Raw genomic sequence first — 21,983 nt, forward strand, 5'->3', positions numbered from 1 at the left:
AGTTGTATGTGTGTGTATTTTGTAAAGTTCTAGATTAATACATACTTTTAAATGTTTTAAAGTTGATAAACTCTTTTTAAAGCTATGATTATATTAAAATGAGCTTTATGTAAGAGGCGTGATGATAGTTTTAATTTTTATTTGCAAGAAGGTTATTCTCCACGGTTGTTTTTTTCTTTTCCTGGAAGGCTTTGTCTGGCTGCTATTCTTTTTTTGGAAACATCACATTCCCCTTTTTTTGGCACTTAATAAGTTTAACATAAAATTGATCCAAAAAGTTTTTACTTTTATTGCTACTTTAAAAACTAGTTGGGTTGGTCCGAGCGCAATAGTATTTACAATTAATTGATCACAACCAGTTACAGATTCCTTTGTTCCTTCTCCACTCCCACTGCTTCAATTGACCAGCCTTAAAAAAAAAAACAAAACTAGTTGGAGTTAGATTTTATTGCTTTAAGTTTACTGTATGATCTGCCTTATCTGGAGGTAGCCAAATATTGTGTAAGTTACATTCTTTTATTTGGTTTCATTTAATTTAATTACATAAAGTTAACAGATGTTAATATTTTCTATTGTACTTACACCAAAATACGTTCAGGGGAAAAAGTTAGACTGTGTGACTTTATAAGTTACTTTTGGGGGAATGTATTTGGGAAAGCATGTGTGGTTGGGACGTAGTTTGTTTTTAGAGCTTTCTCTTAGATTATCGAGTATTACTCATGGGTGTTTTCTTTTCTGTGCTCCTCTTCTCCTAGGATATTGTTTTTGTTCGCTTCGGCTCCCCAGCTTATTTTTCACCACCCCTATCCACCTTAGCACATTTCTGCAACCTCATAAACCACAGCCTTTTCACCCACTTTATCATCAGAATATTATTATTGTCCATTCCTCAAGGCTGAGCTCCAAACCTACCAACTCCACTCCTTTATTAATCTTCCCTATTCTGGCCCCCAGGGCTCTATTTGTTTTCTGATAACAGAGATATCTCTCTCTCTCTCTCTCTCTCTCTCTCTCTCTCATCCACGTGTCCCAAGTTGTGCTCAACTGAAGCATTATTAGCTACCCTGTATATTCTGCCTCAGCTACCTTTTATACTGTCTTTTTAGTCCAAAGAGTATGTTTTCTCAGCTGTTAGTATTTCTTTTGTACCTGTCACATAACAGGAACTTAGTACTTAATTGTTTGTATTAAATACCCAGTTATTTAGTTTTCTACTTTTAATTTCTCTCAAAGTTATCTTGTTTTATCTATTTTTAAATGTTTTGTTTACTATTTGTTTTTTATAGATGTAAAAAAAGATTGGTCTGACCATGCTCTCTGGTGGGAAAAGAAGAGAACCTGGCTTCTTAAGACACATTGGACCTTGGATAAGTATGGTATTCAGGCAGATGCTAAGCTTCAGTTCACTCCCCAGCACAAACTGCTCCGCCTGCAACTTCCCAACATGAAGTATGTGAAGGTGAAAGTGAATTTCTCTGATAGAGTCTTCAAAGCTGTTTCTGACATCTGTAAGACTTTTAGTAAGTATTAGATGAATTCCTCAATAAAATACGAGTTATGTGATATGCATATAACTGATGTGTCTGGCATTTAGCTATTCCAAGAGTTTGGGATTGAGGTGAACTATCTGTTATGTATGTGTGTGAAATTTCTACTTCATTATTTAAGGTTTTTATATTCATTTAAGATAAAGAAATGATGGGTTAAGGTGGAGCAGGAGGAATCTAGTAGAGATTCTTTCCTTACTAGGATTATATTATATATTTATTATTATGTAATACTTTGATCTGATGACTCTTTTTGTGCGGTGGGGAAGGGAAAAGACATTTTCAGAGGAGCATGGCTTTTGCAGTGTTTCCTTCACATAAGTCACTATTTGATTTTAGCTATTCAGGCAGATGGTGTCACTTCCTTCATTGAAGGCCTGACACAGCTCCTGAGGAAATGACTATGAATGTTGTCTTCCTTAACCAGTCTACAATTTGAACACTCTTGTAGTAATTCTATTTATGCTCTGTGAAATGAAATGTGGATTACTTTTGGCTGACCCAGTTATGTCATATGACAGGAAGTATTCAACCGTCAGAGAAAATGTGAACTATTGTCATTACCACTGGTGCACAACTTTTGTATTTGTTCCTTTAATACAAATTCTTGGGTAAAGTTACATTTAATGAATTTTCATACTTTAATTCCAAGTAGAAAAACTACATCTTTTTATCATTTTTTTGTTTTTGCTTTTGTTTTTGAGACAGAGTCTCGCTCTATTGCCCAGGCTAGAGTACAGTGGCATCATCATAGCTCATTGCAGCCTCCAACTCCTGGGCTAGATGGATCCTCCTTCCTCAGGCTCCTCAGTAGCTGGGACTATAGGCATGCGCCATGCCACACACCCAGCTAATTTTTAAAAATTTTTTGTAGAGACAGAGTCTCGCCATTGCCCAGGCTGGTCTCAAACTCCTGCCCTCAAATGATCCTCCCGCCTTGGCCTCCCAAAATGCTAAGATTACAGGCATGAGCCACCAGGCCCAGCCATATGTTGTTTTTTTAAATTACACTAGTAATTTATGAATATACTCTGTTGTGAAAGAATCAAGCAATGCAGACATACTTAATAAGATCCCCCTTCTCATAGTAACCTTTGTTGACAGTTTGATGATTTTCTATGGATTAATTTTACCCATGTAGATTGGATTTTTGTTTTTTATAAACAGGAGTATTTTATATGTATTTTTGTTTTACTCAGCAATGTCTTAGAAATTTTTTTCATGTGCTATGTGTACACTTTATTCTTTTAAACCGTTTCACAGTAATTCAGAGTATAGATGTAATATTTATACCCAATCACTTCTCAACCTTTTGGCTAAGGTAAGTGCAGTTTACACCCAGATGTCCCTATTAATGGACATAATTAGGTTGCTTCAGTATTAGAGCAAATGCAACATTTTCATATGTTTTAAAATTTGAATGATTTTTAGTCAGTATAGCTACTGGAGCGTCCAGTCTTCCTTGCTGGCATCAGCACTCACACTCACTGCTAGAGCCTGGGGCAAGTGCTGCTTCTGTACACTGTCTCAAGCTCTAGCCAGGAACGGTGTGGAAGGGCTGGAGCTGCTTACCCCTTCGTCCAGGGTCCCTCCTGTTCCTTATGTTTGTAGGCTTGGAGCTTGGAGGAGTCTCTGGATCCTCATCCATTTCTCATGTATAGTTCGGGTTATGTCTTCTTTTAATCAATCCAATACCAGCTTTTTTCTGTCTTTCAAAAATCACTTATCATTTTTTACCCTGTTATTGTGTTTTTTCTAGCAATGTTATGGATATTCATCTTCCCTCCCCCACTCTCCAATTTTTTTTTAATCTTTTGATGTCATTTGAAGATATTTGGGGTAAATCCCTGAAACACTCTACATGAGAAAAAAAAGATATTTGGGGTATAGGAGAGGAGATACAGGCAGATGCACATTACCATTTTGATCTTATGCCTCTGGAATTAATATTTTTTTTATTTTAATGGGGTTTTTCAGTAAAAATTAAAATATAAAAAGCACAAAGAATACCTAATTCCCCTATCCAGAATTAATAGTTTTTGGTATTTTGTCATTTTTCCAAATTTTATATAAGTCAAAAGAATACCAGTAAAGTTCTTGAGTGTCTTCTCCCAAGTTCCTTTCACAAAGCAACTATTGTCATGCATTTAGTGTTTATCCCTCCAGTACCATTAAAATCCATACATATGCATGGGTGCATTATCTCTATCTGTGTATATATATCCATAAATGATGTATGTTATTGCCATTGTTGTGTGGGTATTTTCTTATGCAATTTTGTACATGTATGCAAGAATTTCTCTTGAGTATCCACCTAGAAGTAGAGAGGAGAATTGCTTTGTTTTAAGTGTATACCTAATTCATTTCAGAGTACTGTTGAATTGCTCTAAGTGGTCATACCGGTTTATATTCCAGCCACCAATGTATGAAAACTCATTGCATCAGATTCTAGCTCTTGAATATTGTCTGTTTTTATTATTCGTTTCTCTGAGTGAAAAAGACAGTATTTCTTTTTAGTTCATGAAGTTAAATGTTTGCCTATTTATATCATTTGTCCATTTTTGAAAAATTAATAAACTTTAGTTTTTAGAGCAGTTTATAGGTTCACAGCAAAATTGAGCAAAACTGCAGAGTTCCCACATATTCCCTGCCCTCAGAGACACACAGCCTCCCCCACTATCAAGATCCTGCAGTAGCGTGGTACGTTTTTTATAATTATTGAACCTACATTGATATGTCATTATTACCCAAAGCCGGTAGTTTACATTAGGGTTCACTCTTGGTGTTGTACATGCTGCAGGTTTGGAAAAATACTAATATATACTGATGTTTATCTACCATTGTAGTATTGTAGAGAATAATTTGTACTAAAAATCCTTGCTGCTCTGCCTGTTCATTCTTCCCTCTTCATAATCCCTGACACCCACTACTTCTTACACCCTCTCCATAGTTTTGCCCTTTCCAGAATGTTATATAGTTGGAATCATATAGTACGTAGCCTTTTTAGATTGGTTTCTTTCACTTAGTAATATGCACTTACATTTCCTCCATGTCCTTTCATTGCTGATAGCCCATTTCTTTTTAGTGCTGAACAGTATTCTATTGTCTGAATGTACCACAGATTATTTATCCACTCATTTACCAAAGGACATCTTGGTTGCTTCCAAGTTTTGAATAAAGCTGCTATAGACAGCTGTGTACAGGCTTTTATGTGGTCAGTTTTCAGTTCATTTGGTCCCTTTGTCCATTTTTCTTTTATCTTTTATTGATTTCTAGTTCTTTATAAATTCTAATTATTTGGAAGTAGTATGTGTTATAAATAATTTCTCCCAGTCTGTTTATTGTTTTTAACCTTTGTTCACGATTGATCTTATTTCTTTTTTTAATTTAAAAGAACATTTGTTTTGGTCATGCAGAATTTATATACCAAAATTCCATGTTGCACGGCTCTGTTTTTCTGTTCTCTCTTCCTTTCTACTGATCCATTTTTATGTTCTTACATGGATACCACACTGTTTGGATTTCTGTAGCTTTATAATAAATCTCTATATCTGCTGGGGCAAGTACCCCATCCTTGTTGTTTTTCAAAATTGTTTGGGTTGTTTTTGGAATTTTATGTTTCTATTTGAAATTTGGAAGAGATTGTTTATTTCTAGGAAAATTTCCATAGTGATTGATTGGAAAGGCATTGAATATATACATTAATATGGAGAGATTTTTTTTTTTTTTTTTTGAGGCAGAGTCTCACTCTGTTGCCCAGGCTAGAGTGAGTACCATGGCATCAACCTAGCTCACAGCAACCTCAAACTCCTGGGCTCAAGCAATCCTCCTGCCTCAGCCTCCCGAGTAGCTGGGACTACAGGCATGAGCCACCATGCCCGGCTAATTTTTTCTCTCTATATATATTTTTAGTTGTCCAGATCATTTCTTTCTATTTTTTAGTAGAGAGGGGGGTCTCGCTCTTGCTCAGGCTGGTCTCGAACTCCTGACCTTGAGCGATCCACCTGCCTCGGCCTCCCAGAGTGCTAGGATTACAGGTGTGAGCCACCACGCCCAGCCAATATGGAGAGATTTTATGTGAAATCTTTCCATCTGTGAATAAAATCTATTTGTTGATGTAATCTTTTATGTCCTTAAATAACATTTTATTTTGTCGAGAAAGATACTTTTTTAAAAAGGCTTGTTCCTAGGTGCTTTATACCTTTTCTAATTGGGTACTGCTATTAAGAATGCTATTGATTTTTTTTTTCTTATAACCTGATACGTAATGCCTTGCTGAATTCCTTTATAAATTCTAATACTATTGATTCTCTTGGATTGTCTATGTAAGTGATTATATCTCTTGTAAATAATAACTTTTCTCGCTTCCTTTTCTATTTTTTTGTATGTCTAGTTTCTGTCTTGTCTTACTGTATTGGATTAGACCTCTAGTACAGTATTGAATAATAGCAGTAATGATGACTATTGCTGTGTTGTCCTGACTTGAGTGGAAATTCTTTTAACATTTTACACTGAGTTTAATATTTGTTGTTGTGTTTGTGGGAAGGTTCTTTCCTTAGTTTTGTTTTAATTATTAATGGCTTTAACTCATGAACACATGTGAAATTTTAATCAAATGGAGCTCAGGAAGTGACTTTCCCAAAATCATACAGAGAGATACAAGAACTAACCCAAGTGCCCTAAGATAGAGCTCTTTATAGTGTACTCCCATTTTCATTGGCCACATGTTGTCATTAAATCTTGTAGATTTTTCTTGCTACAAAATGTTTTATGCGTTAATCCCTCATTCCACACTGTACCGTATAGAATGAGGTTAGATGCTGAGAGGATTTTTCAAGTTATTACATTAATATTACTTATTCCACCTTCCTAAATATACTTGTAGTGTATATTGGTCTTCTATTGTTACTACTACTACTACTACTATTTTTGGCTGCCTAGCATCTCAGCTTTTGGCCCTATGTTTTAGAAATTTTCACACCTTATGAGTTGTGGTATGAGACAAAGCCCATCTCCCTGTACAGAAATGAAAAAGTCCAGATAATTGTTTCCCAGCCCCCCTCATAGGGTGCAGGCAGTTGGCTGGGTCTAAGTCACATGCACATCAGAAAATTCTCCTAGAACTGTGAGTCAGGAGCTAGTGACTCAAATAAGCCAGGACAACAAACAGCCCATTCTAATGGCATAAGTGGCAGCAACATCCAACTTCTAAGGACTGAGTAGCCATAGTCCAGTGAGAGCACTTATCCGTGCGCTGGGTATATTGGCCCATTTACCCTGGGGTCTCTCATGATGTTAAAATTTTCACTTTCAAAGTTTGAAATTTAGATTACAAGAAAATGCTATATAATAAGTATGTCTATATTATCATCCCATTTATGTTTATACATCTGCATAGAGGTACATTGGAGGAGTTTCACTGGAATGTTGACAGAGGTTATCTCAGTGATAAAAGTTCAAGTATGCTCTTTTCATTCCCTATTCTTTTCTTATACTTTTGGAATCTTTTGTGTTGTTACTGTTTTTAACAATCTAATGTGTAATATTTGTATAAACAGGAAAAGAAAGCTATTTTCCATTTGGAGAACAAAACCACTTTTAGCTTTTGATGTTTTTCTTTGTTTTTGTTTTCGTTTTTTTTAGCTTTTGATGTTCTTGTTTATCTCTAGAGAGTAAACTTCTTAAAGTCAGAGCCATGTTTTTCCATCTTTGTATTCTTAGCATAGGGCATGGCCTTAGAGAACATTAATTAAATGAATAAGGGAAAAAAAGATTAAATGACTGAAAAATAAGGATCAATTAATCATATTAGTGGGATTATATGGAAAGCAGTGATCTCTTACAAGATATTTGGGGGTATTCTGCTTCGTTGGGTGGTTATATTTCCTCTCAACAGTCTTAACAGTTAAGGGTCTGTAAACTATCAGTATTAATGGGTATAAGTTTACATAATGTTTTGATAGGTTGTGAGACCGCAAGTCTTACTTGCAGAAAAGAGAGAGTCTTAATGAATAATAATTTTATTTGCAGATATATTAAAGAATACTCCAGGAACTAAGGCACTTGATTATGAAATTGTGCAAAACAAAAGGGATTGGGCTATAATTATAGACTGTACCAAGGACACCGTACAGAAATCTAAGAGGCACAAAAAAATTTAGACAATCACAGAGTTTGGCGAGAGTCCAAATAAGTTTGTTGGGGTTTTTGTTTGTTTGTTTTTTAAGAGGCAGAGGCTTCCTCTGTTGCCAAGGCTGGAGTGCAGTGGTGTGATCATTGGTCACTGCAACCTTGAACTCCTGGGCTTAAATGATCCTGCCTCAGCCTCCCCAGTAGCTGGGACCACAGGCTCAAGCCACTGTGCCCAGCTAATTTTTAAATTTTTTGTATATATGGAATCTTGCTATGTTTCCCAGGCTGTTCTCAAACTCCTGGGCTCAAGCAACCCTCCAGCCTTGTCCTCCCAAAATATTGGGATTACAGGCATGAGCCACTGTACCTGGTCCCAAGTAAGTTTTTGACATGTGGGAATAGATAGATGTCTTTGTATGTTGGCAGCACAACAGGGAAGTGGGGTGAGAGCAGGCTCTGTGCTGCAGTCTGCTTAGCATTATGGAGAATTTGGGGATAGGGTGGGGGTTGATATCACAGAGCAGGGTCCTCAATTGGAGGAAACCAGGAAGAAATTAGTGCCTCAAGATCCAAGTAAACAGTTATAAAGTTGAGGTTTGGTTATAGAAATAAATAAGAAAACAGCTGATTGGCCTTAAATAATATTTTAATATATATTTAGCAATAATTTAACACTGTTCTTATTGCTATAAAATATTCCTTGGAAATACCATAAAATTTTTGTGTGTATATTAGGAAAGAGGGAGGGATATTTGATTGGCAAAGCAGTTAAATCAGGTCGGCAAAACTGGCTCACTGCCTGCTTTTCGTATAGCTCATGAACTGTAAAAGTTAGGCTTTTACATTTTTTAATGGTTGAAAAAAATCAAAAGAATATTTTGTGACACGTGAAAATTACAGAAATTCAAATTACCGTGCCCATAGGTAAAGTCGTAGTGGAACACAGCCAGATGCATTTGCTTAGGTGTCGTCTGTCATTGCTTTTGCATTACAACAGCAGAGTTGAGTAGACCTGGAAATCCTAAAATACATACTATCTGAACCTTTACAGATAAAGTTCGCCCATCTCTGAATTAAATTATTGGGAGACACTACTCTAGTGGTTTATTTTCTTTTGACCGCCAGAAACTGAACACTGAAGTGACAGTGTGTAACTTTTCCCAGAATAAATTGAGTTTTTTTCCTATTAATTATTTTAGGTGACTTAATATTCAATCCAAGTAATGGAATATTTTCCCCGAATTAAAATGAATTCACTTAAGTATTGGTCACCATGATTTAATTAATTTAACTCCTGTGTCTGCTCCTGTGGCACTTGCTTACTTACTATAAGAACAGTAGAATTAAAACTAAGAAAGATGAGGACATTTCCATTGCTACCAAAATATATCGTTACCTAAGATTACCAATTAATGTGAAGGGTATGCCAACCACTAAAAAAGGACAGTGATGCAAGGCCAGCCCAATACTGTTTTTACATAAAGGGAAATATCTGCTTTTGCTGAACACTGATAACCTTTCCAGGTTTTTTATATGGTAAAAATTATATTTCTTTTTAAATTTAAATTTTAAGAAAATTATTAAATGAAGTTTTAGTTGGATTTTCCTTTTCTCTTTTGAAAGAAACACTGTTGGCAAAGAATGCAGAATTCTTTTGTGTAACATGTATTTCGGCACACACAGGCTTTGCAAATGAAGAACCTTTATTAAGAGTAAATGGAAATTTTTCTCCCAAAGTCTGACAACTAATAGAGGGCTATTATAAAAGAATACATTCTGTGTTCAGAGCTTGTTAGCCTTCTGCATTATCAACAAGACATGTAATTTGGGTCTTTCTGCATTAGACATATGCTATTCATTGCCATTTCTTTTCTTCTATATGTGAAAAAGAATCTGTACTTGGTAGGGATAGAGAAGCACACGGTGCTAGTGAACAGAATTCAGATTAACTGAAGCTCTATTGTGTCTAAAAAAACTTTTTTTTGAATTATAAAAGTAATTTGACTTAGGTGAATTAAGCTGTATATAAGAACTCTAATACAAAAAGTTTGTTGTGATAACAATAAAGATTGATTTTTTAAAAATAAAGATGAAAAGGAAATGAATCATTTAAACTGGTTTTTTGTGTCTTCTTCCCTTTTTTGTTTTTACCCTCAGGGAGAGATTACACTTTCCCTTATTTCTGAAAATTCTGCTTTATATTACTTTATTCCCAAACTATTTATCTCCATATATTTTGTCTGTTACCAGTTAAGAGTATTTTTGCTACAAGTAACAGAAATCCAAACTTAAATTAGGTCCTACTTTTTCACATAACAAGAAGTTATGTGAGAAAACTAAAAGTAGTTGCTGAAACTGGGTTATTAATTGTGTCTCCAAGGACAGGCTCTTTCCATCCCTCAGTTTCCTACCCTCAACATCTTGGATGGGCCTCATGTTTGTTAGATGCCTTCTAGAGCTCTAGGTATATACAGGTTAAACATCACTAATTCACAATTCTGAATGCTCCAGAATCTGAAATTCTTTCAGCTCCAGCATGGTCCTCAATGGAAATATTAATTGGAGCATTTGGATTTTCAGATTAGGGATGCTCAACCTGTAGCTACATCCAGGAGGTAGAGTATATGGTGGGCTCTCTTCTCATACCTGTGTCCAATTAGTGAAGCAGAAACTTCCCACAAGCTCCCCTCTCATCCTATTGGCCCACCTTGGATCATATGGCTACCCTTAGCTGTAAAGGAGACTGGGAAAACATGAATATTTAACTGTTCCAGTTTCCTTATGCTAGAAGTAAGCAAAAGGGTTGAGAAATGGCTGGTGAGTTAGCCCATCAATGGTTCTGCCACATGTAGTCAGTAAACTGAGCAAAAGACTCAAAAGTTTAAAAAAAATAAAAAATGAAATTTTGATTAAGGAGAGTACCTAAGGGTTTACGTAAGTTGTGTCTTTTAATTGTACTTATTAGTCAGTTTTATTAAGGTATAATTTAAGGTAAAATAATAAAATTCAATGCGTTTTGACAAATGTACCACCAGAATGATACAGGACAGTTCCATCACCCTAAAAAGTTCCCTCTTGCCTGTCTGCTGGCAATCCTTTTTACCCCTTTGACCCTTAGCAACCACTGCTCTGCCTTCTATCACTGTTGTTTTGCCTTTTCGGAAATGTCATAAATGGAATCCTACAGTATGTGGTCTTTTCTGTAAGGCTTTTTCCACTTAGCATAATGCTTCTGACCTTCATCCATGTTATTATGTTTATCAGTTCTTATTACTAGTGGTATCCTGTTGTATGGATATACTATAATTTGTTTATCCATTCACCAGTTGAAGGAAATTTGGGTTCTTTCCAGTTTTTGGCTGTTAAAAATAAAGCATCCATGACCATTCACTTACAGGTCTTTGTGGGAACATAGTAGTGTTGCCTTTTTTCAGCTCACCACTCTAATTACTTGGGATATCTTTGATTCTTGCTTTCAAGCTTTATTAGGGTAGATCCAGAGACACTGTTAGCCTTAGGGCTAATTTAGCCTCACTACTAAATTGACAGTCTTCTGGGGATTTTCCTCAATACCCTGTGTTATGTGCTCTCCCTGGTGGGAACGTTAACTGTTTCAGCCATCCCCACCCCACCCCCGCAATCCCAGGGTTGCACAGATAAGGATTCAGCCAGCCTCCAGGGAACACCTCTGCAGACCTCCAGAGCTGACTCTCTGACTTTCCCTTCTTTTCTGATCTCTGAGCCACACATTCTAGCCATCTCGCATCTCTCAGCTCAGCAGGACCTGGCTCCCCTGTGCCTCTAGGCAGTAAACTAGTGCACTCAGAGGGCTCATCCTGTTCATGTCTCTTCTTTTGTGCTGCTTGATGCCCAATGCCTGAAAACCTTTCTTTCCCTTTATTTCTTATTGTTTAAATGAAGCAGGAGGGTAAATCAAGTCCCTGTGTACGTCATCTTAGTTGAGACACCCTCCATTCTCAATTTATCCAAGATTTTCTTCTAGCCTTGTACCATTGTTAGAAAGCCATCCTTTGCTCATTGAAGCATTACTTATAATAACAAAACCATTTCTTGATCTGAAATTTCAAATTGAATATGTTCAAAATTGAGCTTATAGTCTTCCTTTCCAAATCTGTGCTCCTTCCTTCCTCCTTCCTCCCCTCCTCCCCTCCTCCCTCCCCGCACAGGAGTCTCCATAGCAGTAAAAGGCTCCACCATCCCAGATACACACATAGCAGAAACGTAGGAGTCATCCTTAGCACCACTCTCTTCCTCACCTACACGTCTCATTTATTACCTAGGAACGTTTGATTTTGCCTCCAAGATGTATCTTGAATCTTTTCACATCTCTGTCCCCACTACCGCCACTGCTTTGGTAGTCCACACCACCACCTCTCTCCTAGATTATTCCAGCAGCTTCCTAAGCAGTCTCCTTTATCCATTCTTGTTCTTTGCAATGCATTCTTTACACAGCAGAAATATTTTTGAAATAATTTTTTAATGAAAGCAATAGATGCACAACTAAAGTAAGAAAGTCTTATAACACAAAACCACTTTTCTGCCCTATTTCTCCCCAGCCCATAATTATATTCCCTGCCACTCTCTACTCTTTTAGTGTTTCTGACGTTTATTTCCGTAATTCTAAATATATGCTTATATTGTTATTTCTTGATTTATCAATTTTAGATATAAGTTGACGTCTTTTTACTTAACCTTTTCTTTTCCTCTTTATTATAACTGTTATAACCTTTTGCTAAATCACTATCATTGTTTACCATTACATTTTTACTTGCTAAGCCAAAATGTATATTTTTATCTTTCCTGTATCATATGCCTTTTTGTTTACCATTTGCTTCGTTTGCAGCGTGTACCTGTTACTGATTCTTCTATTTCTATTCTCTATAATTTTCAACATGATCAAATGCATTATCAGATTATAATCAGTCTCCTCCCCACTCTGTTCTTTTTTTTCTTCCTAGACACTCTCTGAAGCCCCTCCATCCTCCCCCTGTCTGGAGTGCATATTTTCTAGGCCAAGGTACATAGTCATAGCCCCAGGACTTGACCTTCACCATTGTCCAAGGAGAATGCCTTCTCTTCTGTTACATTTGATCCTTGAGTTTTCCTGAGTTCGATTTGCTCCCTTCTTTTGGTGGAATATGTTCTCCATCAGTGTAGTAAGAAAAAGGTGAATGGGATGTAAATTTTTTAGATGTTATATTTGAAACTGTTTATTCTGTCCTTTAATAGAATTGTTGGATCAAAAATCATTTTTCTGGAGAGGAGTGGGGCAGAAAAAAAATGTAAAAATAAAAAGGAAAAATCATTTTTCCCTCAGAATTTGGAAGTTAATGTCTTTTAGCTTCCAGTGTTGTTATTTATAGCTCTGATATTGTTCTTAATTTTTATTTTTGCCCTTCCTTTGTGGACTGCTTTTTCTCTCTGGAAACTTTTAGGACCTTTTCTTTTCCCTGCCATTTTGAAATTTTGTAGTAGTGTGCCCTGGTTAAGGTTTTATTTTCATTTGCTCTGGAGACTTCTGACCAGTGGATAGTTCTTGTAATTTATGTGGAATTTTTTTGTATTGTTTCCTTGATAATTTCCTCCCCTTTGTTTTCACTGTTCTCTGTATTACTATTAGTCTTACATTGTTCTTGGATTGATTCTCTTACCTGACTTTGTATATCTCTTTTATTGGATTTTTAAAATTGTGGCTCTCAAATTTTAATGTTCAGTATTTTTATAAATATAAAATTTGGATGTTTGTTTCACAGGTATTCATGAATACATTTAAGATTTGTGGACTTTATTTAAGTTACACTTCAACAGAATAGTGAAAACAAATGGAAAGGACCCTCTCTCTACCATTGTTAATATCCAAGATCTCTTCATCTCTGGTTGTTCTTTATAATATTCATCTCTTATAGATGTTATTGTCTTACCTTTTTCAGCATTTTAATTAAGGGTGTTTTGTTTTGTTCTCTGTACTCTGCATTATATTTGTTTCCCTTAAGTTTTTTTTTTTTTTTCTCTTTGTTTGGTGTCCTTCATGTTAGAAGCTCTGGTGGTGTTACATTGTTGCCATAACAAATTACCATAAATTTAGTAGCCTGAAACAACATAGATTTATCTCATAGTTTCCGTAGGTCAAGAGTCTGGGCACTGCATGGCTCACCTGCTTCCTCTGTGTGGAGTCTTAAAAGGCTGAAGTTAATATGTCAGCATGGCTGCGTTCCTTCCCAAAGGCTCTGGGAATGAATTTTGCATGGTAGAATTTGGTTCCATGTAGTTGTAGGACTAACATACCCCCCTGGCTTGTTTGCCAGGGGTCGTTCTCAGCTTCCAGAGACCTTCCGCATTCCTTGTGTCCCCCTTCTTCCACCTTCAAAGGCAGTAACAGCAAGTCATGTTCTTTGTAAGTTTATCTGACCTCTGGTGTCTCATCTCTCCTCTGCCTTCCTCTTCTGTTGGTAAGGCATGATTACATTGGGTCCATCCAGATAACCCAGGATAACCTCCCTAAAACCAGTTGATTAGTAACCTTAATTCCATTTGCAAAGACTCTTCACAGCAGTACCTAAATTAGTGTTTGACTGCATAACCATAGGTAGGATTCTTAAGGAGATACCTTTTGAATTCTACCTTCCACAGAGGCCTTTCTTAAGTTGTGTGGTAATTGTGTTTAACTTTATATGATACTGCTGAACTGTTGTAAAAAAAAAAAAAAAAAAAAAACCTCTTTTTACAATCTACCAGCTGGGTATGAGAATTCCAATTCCTCTTCCACATCCTCACTGACACTGGGTGTTATCTATCAGTCCTTTTAATGCTGACTTCTCTGATGGGTATATAATGCTATCTCATTGTAGTATTTTTTTTTTTTTTTTGAGACAGAGTCTCACTCTGTTGCCCGGGCTAGAGTGCTGTGGCGTCAGCCTTCCTCACCGCAACCTCAAACTCCTGGGCTCAAGCGATCCTCCTGCCTTAGCCTCCTGAGTAGCTGGGACTACAGGCATGTGCCACCATGCCCAGCTAATTTTTTCTATATATATTTTTAGTTGTCCAGATCATTTCTTTCTATTTTTTAGTAGAGACGGGGTCTCGCTCTTGTTGAGGCTGGTCTCAAACTCCTGACCTTTAGAGATCCACCGACCTCGGCCTCCCAGAGTGCTAGGATTACAGGCGTGAGCCACCGCGCCTGGCCTCATTGTGGTTTTAATTTGCATTTCCATGATGACCAATAATGTCAAGTATCTTTTTATATGCTGCTTGGCCATTTTTCTTTGATGAAGTGCTTGTCCAGATCTTTAGCCCATTGGTCTTACTGAGTTGTATGAGTTTTTATACATTCTGAATACAAGCCTTTTGTCAGATATACATTATGTGTTACAGACATTTTGTCCCAATATGTGCTTACGTTTTTGTTTTCTCGACATTGTCTTTCAAAGAGCAGGTTGGTGTATTTTTTTAAATAAAGGGCAATTTTTTGTGGTTCCTTTTTTGTGTGTGTCCTATCTAATATCTATCTTATGTTTTCTTCTAGGTTATTATTTTGGCTCTTACATTTAGGTCCGTGATCTATTTAGAATTAATTTTCGCATATTGAGTTATGTAAAGGTTAATGTACTTTTTAAAAAAATATGAATTTCTCAATGTTCACCATTGAAATTATTAAAAAATTATTGGCCACCTATATCTAGGTTTAGGCCCTCTTCTCTTTCATTCCTCTGTATAGCTTATCATTTAGCCAATAACTGCACTGTCTTGATTGCTGTAGCCTTATGGGTCTTGAAATCAATCAGTGTAAGTCCTCCGAATTTGTTCTTCTTAAAAATTACTTTGACTATTCTAGGATTGTTCTTATTTCCATATAAATCTTACAGTCTGCTTGTCAATTTCTATAGAAAACCACGTTGGAATTTTGACTGGGATCCCATTAAATCTTTAGCTCCATTTGGGGAGAATTGACTTCTTAACAATATTGAGTCTTGCAATTTGTGAACATGGTGTGTACTATATATAATGTAATATATGGTATATATCTATTTATTTTGATCATCTTTAATTTCTTTTGTTATTGTCATTTAACCATTTGCTTCTTATCACACTCCTCAAATGAAAATAGATAGATACAGAAACTTGTAGCCATTCAATACAAGACAGAGAAATTTGTTCTTGTTTTCTTTTGTTTTTAGAAACAGGTTCTTGCTCTGTCACCCAGGCTGGAGTGCAGTAGCATGATCAGAGCTCACTGCAGCCTCGAACCCCTGGGCTCAATCCATCCTCCCACATGAGCCGTAGGCAGAAATGTTTGAATCAGTTAAAATTTGAGATTTGGTAATGATGCGAAAGTATCATTACATTTACTTCATGTATCATGTGTACTGTATAACATAGAGAGTGAGTGAAGGATGCCATATGATATAAAACTTAATATTTTTCTTCCAATTTTAGGTAAAAAATAAATATATAAATAAATAAGAGTTCTAATATTTTCTTTATGTACCCTAATAGCTTGTTCTCTCTCCACCTTGAGGTCATTACTTTTATTAGATAGTTGTTAACAATTTAAGAATGCTTTTGGTAGAATTTTTTTTTTTTTTTACAGTGTCTTTATCAGTCTTTTGCATGGCATCAATATCTGAGAAAACTCAAACATATGCATACACAGGAGGCAATGACAAATTCTTATCTTGAAACAATTAACAAATTTACTAAGTGTAAAGTGTTTAAATTTTCCTTTGTTCTAGTAAAATAATCTATTTTCTTATCTTAACAGATATCAGACACCCTGAAGAACTTTCTCTCTTAAAAAAGCCCAGAGATCCAACAAAGAAAAAAAAGAAAAAGCTAGATGACCAGTCTGAAGATGAGGCACTTGAATTAGAAGGGCCTCTTATCACACCTGGATCAGGTGAGACTTTGACTAAGCAAGGGTCTCAAAGTGGAACTGTGGACTGTGTGCCTGTGTTTTTTCAATAATGGATAAATGGATTATGTAGGTCAGGAGAGTGGACAAGGTTTTAAAAAAAAACAAAACCGCCTGTCCTTCATCATGTTTTCTCTCAATCATGAAATCAGCATCAGTGTCATTGGTTTCTGTCATGTGGAAATCATCATGTCAAGTGTTAGTAGTCGAATCACTAAAGAGGAAGCCTGGTTCTCTTGCTCAGAGAGTCAAAAAAGGATAGTACCGTAACTGAACTCAGGCAGAAATCAGAAATTTTTTAGTATTTAGATTGTGAAAAACACCACTATTTGGTAAATGTGTTATTACTTAAAACCTTAATTATTAATACTTTAAAAAAAAAAACCTCTGTTTTGCATATGCCGGTTCCTTTGCCTTTCTACCTTTTTTACTTTAAGGTTTTTGCTCCTTTGAGAAGCTTCCTCACATTCCCTTTCATCACTTCCCCAACCTGAATTAGGCATCTTCTATCATAAGTTGACAGACTTTTCTGTGTCTGGTGTTATACTGCTTGTTCTCCCCTAGTAATTGTGAGCTCCCTGCATGAAGGGACTATCTCACCTTTTTGTTGCCAGAACCTAACTCAGCATATGACATTGAGCAGGTACGCAGGTAATGTCTGTTGGGAAGCTAGATGACTAATTGATGAGGGTATGTAGTTCTTCAGTCCTGGGCATATACATGGACTGAACTTACAGTTTCCCACATTTCCATTGGCTACGCATTTATAAATCTATTACTTAGTACAAGTCCCTTCAGCAAATATCTAAACTAATACTGCTAATTTAATTTCATTCTGATTTTTAGAATTCTGAAATAGTAACGTATAAAGCAAACACAGAGCACTTACTGTGCAGAGCCCACAACTGTTACATGAGTATTTACTTTACCCATGAAAACTCATTTAATTCTCACTACAACCCTCTGAAGTAGATTCTGTTAATATATTTTAAGTATGAAGAAATTACGGCACAGTAATGCTAGTAGAGTCTAAAGTCACAGACCTTGTAACTTTTCTGTAACCATGTACTGATTGCATTTGAGACATACAAAGAAATAAGACAATCCTTGCTGTAAGTTCATAGGTTAGTTGAAAAACACAGTTACTATATTCAAGGAGGTAATATATAAACTAAATGACCATTGTAGAAAGCAATGTTTTAAGAATTCAAAACACAGGCCGGGGGCGGTGGCTCACGCCTGTAATCCTGGCTCTCTGGGAGGCCGAGACGGGCGGATCGTTTGAGCTTAGGAGTTCGAAACCAGCCTGAGCAAGAGCGAGACCCCGTCTCTACTAAAAAAATAGAAAAAGAAATTAATTGGACAACTAAAAATATATAGAAAAAATTAGCCGGGCATGGTGGCTCATGCCTGTAGTCCCAGCTACTCGAGAGGCTGAGGCAGGAGGATCGCTTGAGCCCAGGAGTTTGAGGTTGCTGTGAGCGAGGATGACGCCATGGCACTCTAGCCTGGGCAACACAGTGAGACTCTGTCTCAAAAAAAAAAGAATTCAAAACACAAAATAATTCCAAATAAAGTGTATTCAATTTTATGGGTTGGGAAATTAAGTTTGTGAATTAAGCTTTTAAATTCCAGTGGCTAGAATTTTGATGGAAAGATAAGGCAATCCAAGCAGAAAGAATGATATTGACAAAGAATGTCCTGGCCAAAAAAAAGTATAAGACATGAATAAATCATATGAGCCAGTTTATGTGGGAGAGACCTCCAGGGTACTTGAGGATGCCATTGGGGAGGGTATTTAATGGCAGGCTACAGAGTTTAGTGCACTGTAGAGCCATTGGTTCTGGACATTTTACAAAACAAATCATTACTTTAGAAGGAGCTTTGGATTTACTTTCAGTCAGTAATTATGGAGGAGGGAATGTGGGAGGGAAAGGGCTGCTAGTAGGAGCCCACAGATTGAGAAGCTTAGAGAGAATAAAAGATTACGTCCATGTGATATTGTGATGTAATGAGAAATATATACAGTCATGTACTGCATAATGATGTTTTGGCCAACAACAGACCACATATATGACTGGTCCCATAAGATGATAGTGCCATATTTTTACTTTTTCTATGTTTATATCTGCATACACAAATGCTTAGCATTGTGTTTCAGTTGCCTACACTCTTCAGTATAGTAGTGTGCTGTACAGGTTGGTAGCCTAGGAGCAGTAGGCTATACCATATAGCTTAGGTGTGTAGTAGGCTATGCCATCTGGGATTGTGTGAGTACACTCTATGATGTTTGCACAATAACAATTGCCTAATGACACATATCTCAGAATGTATCTCTGTTGTTAATTAACAAATGACTGTACTAACTTACAGCTTTGTGATTCCATCAATGGGTTTTTGGGGGGTTTTTTTGAGACAAAGTTTCATTCTATTGCCCAGGCTAGAGTGCTGTGTGGTGTCAGCCTAGCTTACAGCAACCTCAAACTGCTGGCTCAAGTGATGCTCCTGCCTCAGCCTCCCAAGTAGCTGGGGCTACAGGTGCACACCACCATGCCGAGCTAATTTTTTCTATTTTTAGTTGTTTGGCCAATTTCTTTCTATTTTTAGTAGAGATGGGGTCTCGCTCTTGCTCAGGCTGGTCTTGAACTCCTGAGTTCAAGCGATCCTTTGCCTCGGCCTCCCAGAGTGCTAGGATTATAGGCATGAGCCATGGCGCCTAGCTGGGCTGTTCTTATACTGCTCAGTTTTTGGCTAGCTTGTACCCAAGGACGGCATCCTTACCAGTTCTTACCCTTCCCAATCTTGGACTCCCCATTCTTACTACCACCAGTTCCCTTTTCACCCAGGCTGCAGCTGCTGTTTATTTCTGGTCTGTGTGTCATTCCTCAGTTCTTCCCTCTTAGAGGCTTGAACTTTGGACAGTTTTGTGTGTCCCAAGGGACATATGTGGACTATTTCTTTGCAAGGGATCCTTTTCAGAAAGGAAAACCAATGTTTTTATTAAAAGGTTGCTATTACTGACAACCACATTTATTGAGCAACTTCTTGTCCAAAAGACTACATGTAATATATTCCATCTTCACAATTAAATATATTTATTATAATGGAACAATTCTGAAAAATAGCTAGCACGAGAAGAGAAACTCGGAGTGGCTGAATCGCTTGCCTAGGAGCAAACACCAAATAAATGGCTGCGCTGAGCTCTGAGCCCAGGTCCATCCTGCTCCAGGGCTGGAGCTTTGATCACCCTGCTGCACTTGCACCCTCCTCCTTCCCTCTTGTGCTCTCAGTGAGTGCACACAGACCCGTAATTTTAGCAAATGTGTCAGTGGTCAGAGATGCTACAACCTAGCTTTTACTAAATTTTTGTAGCCTTGTTTACCTTAAAGAAGAAAGAAAAAAATAGTTAATTTAAATTCTCTGAGAAATCTTTACATTGTACTGTGCACATGTAGTGGCAATCAGAATAGTTTCATATCCAAATTAGAACTGAATATAATGCTGAACGTTGTTGTCTTAGAGAGTTAGAATTTGGGAAGCTGAGGGAGTTTTGTTGCCTAAAAATCACAGGGAACATTCATGATTCTCATACTTAGTCCAGTTGTTACATAGAATTACGATAAAGTATCCGAGTTCTTAAATACCTTGCATTACATGCCTGTGTCCCGGTGGCATGCTCTTGAATGTTTTGCCATGCCTAGCTGTAACTAGGTAAATAGCTAATTTCTAATTACCTGTGAGGAAGGAGTCAATAGGGCTATTCCAGACTGATCCTAGGTCTGGAGAAAACTTTTTTCAAGGTAAGAATAAATTTTACAGTATAGTTACAGACTTAACAAAGAAATTTAACTAATGTCGGGATTTATTGTGTAGACAGAAAATTATCTCATTAGAAACTTCTCTAAAAAATCTTAAAGGCAGCTAGACAAAGGAAAAATTCGAGTTCTAAAATAATACAGAAAATGATCAATACTGCACTTGCTTGGCACTGTTGGGAAAAGCACTTATGCAGGATGTCATTTTTCCTAACTGGAACCTAACTATTTTAAGCATCAAAACATTTTTTTAAAAACTATTCTTTAAGTACAAAAGTAATGCATGCTTAAATATTACAGAATTATGTATTTTTTATTTCATTTTTTTCCCCAAAAAAGTGGGACTATGTTATATATACATTGTGTTTTCTCACTCAATTATACATACTGGTAGACTTCATATATATTTTTGATTACAAAGTCACTAATATAGTCTAATTCTCATAAACTCAGTTAATACATAAAATGTACTAAACTGAAGGTGAAAATTTCTCTTAAACTTACTCCCTGGCTACTCCTCAAGAGGGTAGCCATTTCTTGATTACTGTATATAACTATGTCCTAACAGTTTGGAGTCCAATTTGACAATACCCTTTCTATGTGTTTATATACATGTGTGAGTACATACTTGCATGTCTAGTTGCTTTAAATAACAAATGAGATCCTAATATATATTGTATATTCTGCAATTTGATTTTTTTCACTGAACCATATGTTTTAATGATCTTTCTGTGTCAGAGCAGAGAGGTCTCCCTAGATCTTATAAATGATTTCTAAGTTTTGCATATAGAAAATCTATATTTACCTGTTCGTTTGCCTAAGTGGTATCTAATTTTTCGATCAGATATACTCCAGAGGCCAGACACAATGACACACACCTGTAGTCCCAGCTACTCAGGAGGCTGAGGCAGGGGGATCACTCGAGCCCAGGAGTTCATGGTTGCAATGTGCTATGATCGTGTTTGTGAATAGCTATTGCGCTCCAGCCTGGGCAACATAGTGAGGCCCCGTCTCTAGAAAACACTAGATGGTTGAATAATATTTTATATATTTATTAGCCATTTTTATTCTGTTAATTCTCAAATAATACGCTTTGTTTTCTTTTATTTATACTTTTGTTTTTAGTGATACTAGTCTTTTAATATGTTAGACAGTTTCCCCCATGTACTGGCATTTTGTTTTTGGCCTTTTTTTACCATATTAAGTTTTACATTTCTGTGTAGTCAAATACCTGTTAGTCATTTACTTTTATAGTTCTAGGTTTCTGTTTGTTTTATTTTTACTTATTTATTTATTTTTTTGAGACAGAGTCTCACTCTGTTGCCTGGGCTAGAGTGCCATGGCATCAGCCTGGCTCACAGCAACCTCAAACTCCTGGGCTCAGGCAATCCTCCTGCCTCAGCCTCCCAGGTAGCTGGGAGTACAGACATGCACCACCATGCCCGGCTAATTTTTTCTATGTATTTTTAGTTGTCCAGCTAATTTCTTTCTATTTATAGTAGAGACGGGGTCTCGCTCTTACTCCTGAGCTCAAGCAATCCTCCCACCTCGGCCTCCCAG

The 21,983-nt window shown here is 36.7% G+C and overlaps 1 protein-coding gene across 1 annotated transcript in view; it reads left to right on the forward strand.

Annotated features, from left to right (window-relative positions):
* Window positions 1-21,983, forward strand: part of FERMT2 (fermitin family member 2) — a 78,258-nt gene that overhangs the window by 29,570 nt on the left and 26,705 nt on the right. The window contains exons 3-4 of the mRNA XM_012663821.1: window positions 1,287-1,520; window positions 16,459-16,593. Coding sequence (XP_012519275.1) covers window positions 1,287-1,520; window positions 16,459-16,593 — 369 coding nt within the window. The remainder of the gene's footprint in view (window positions 1-1,286; window positions 1,521-16,458; window positions 16,594-21,983) is intronic.

The sequence above is a fragment of the Propithecus coquereli genome, unplaced genomic scaffold, assembly GCF_000956105.1.
Source record: "Propithecus coquereli isolate 6110/MARCELLA unplaced genomic scaffold, Pcoq_1.0 Scaffold83, whole genome shotgun sequence".
Taxonomy (NCBI): Eukaryota; Metazoa; Chordata; class Mammalia; order Primates; family Indriidae; genus Propithecus; species Propithecus coquereli.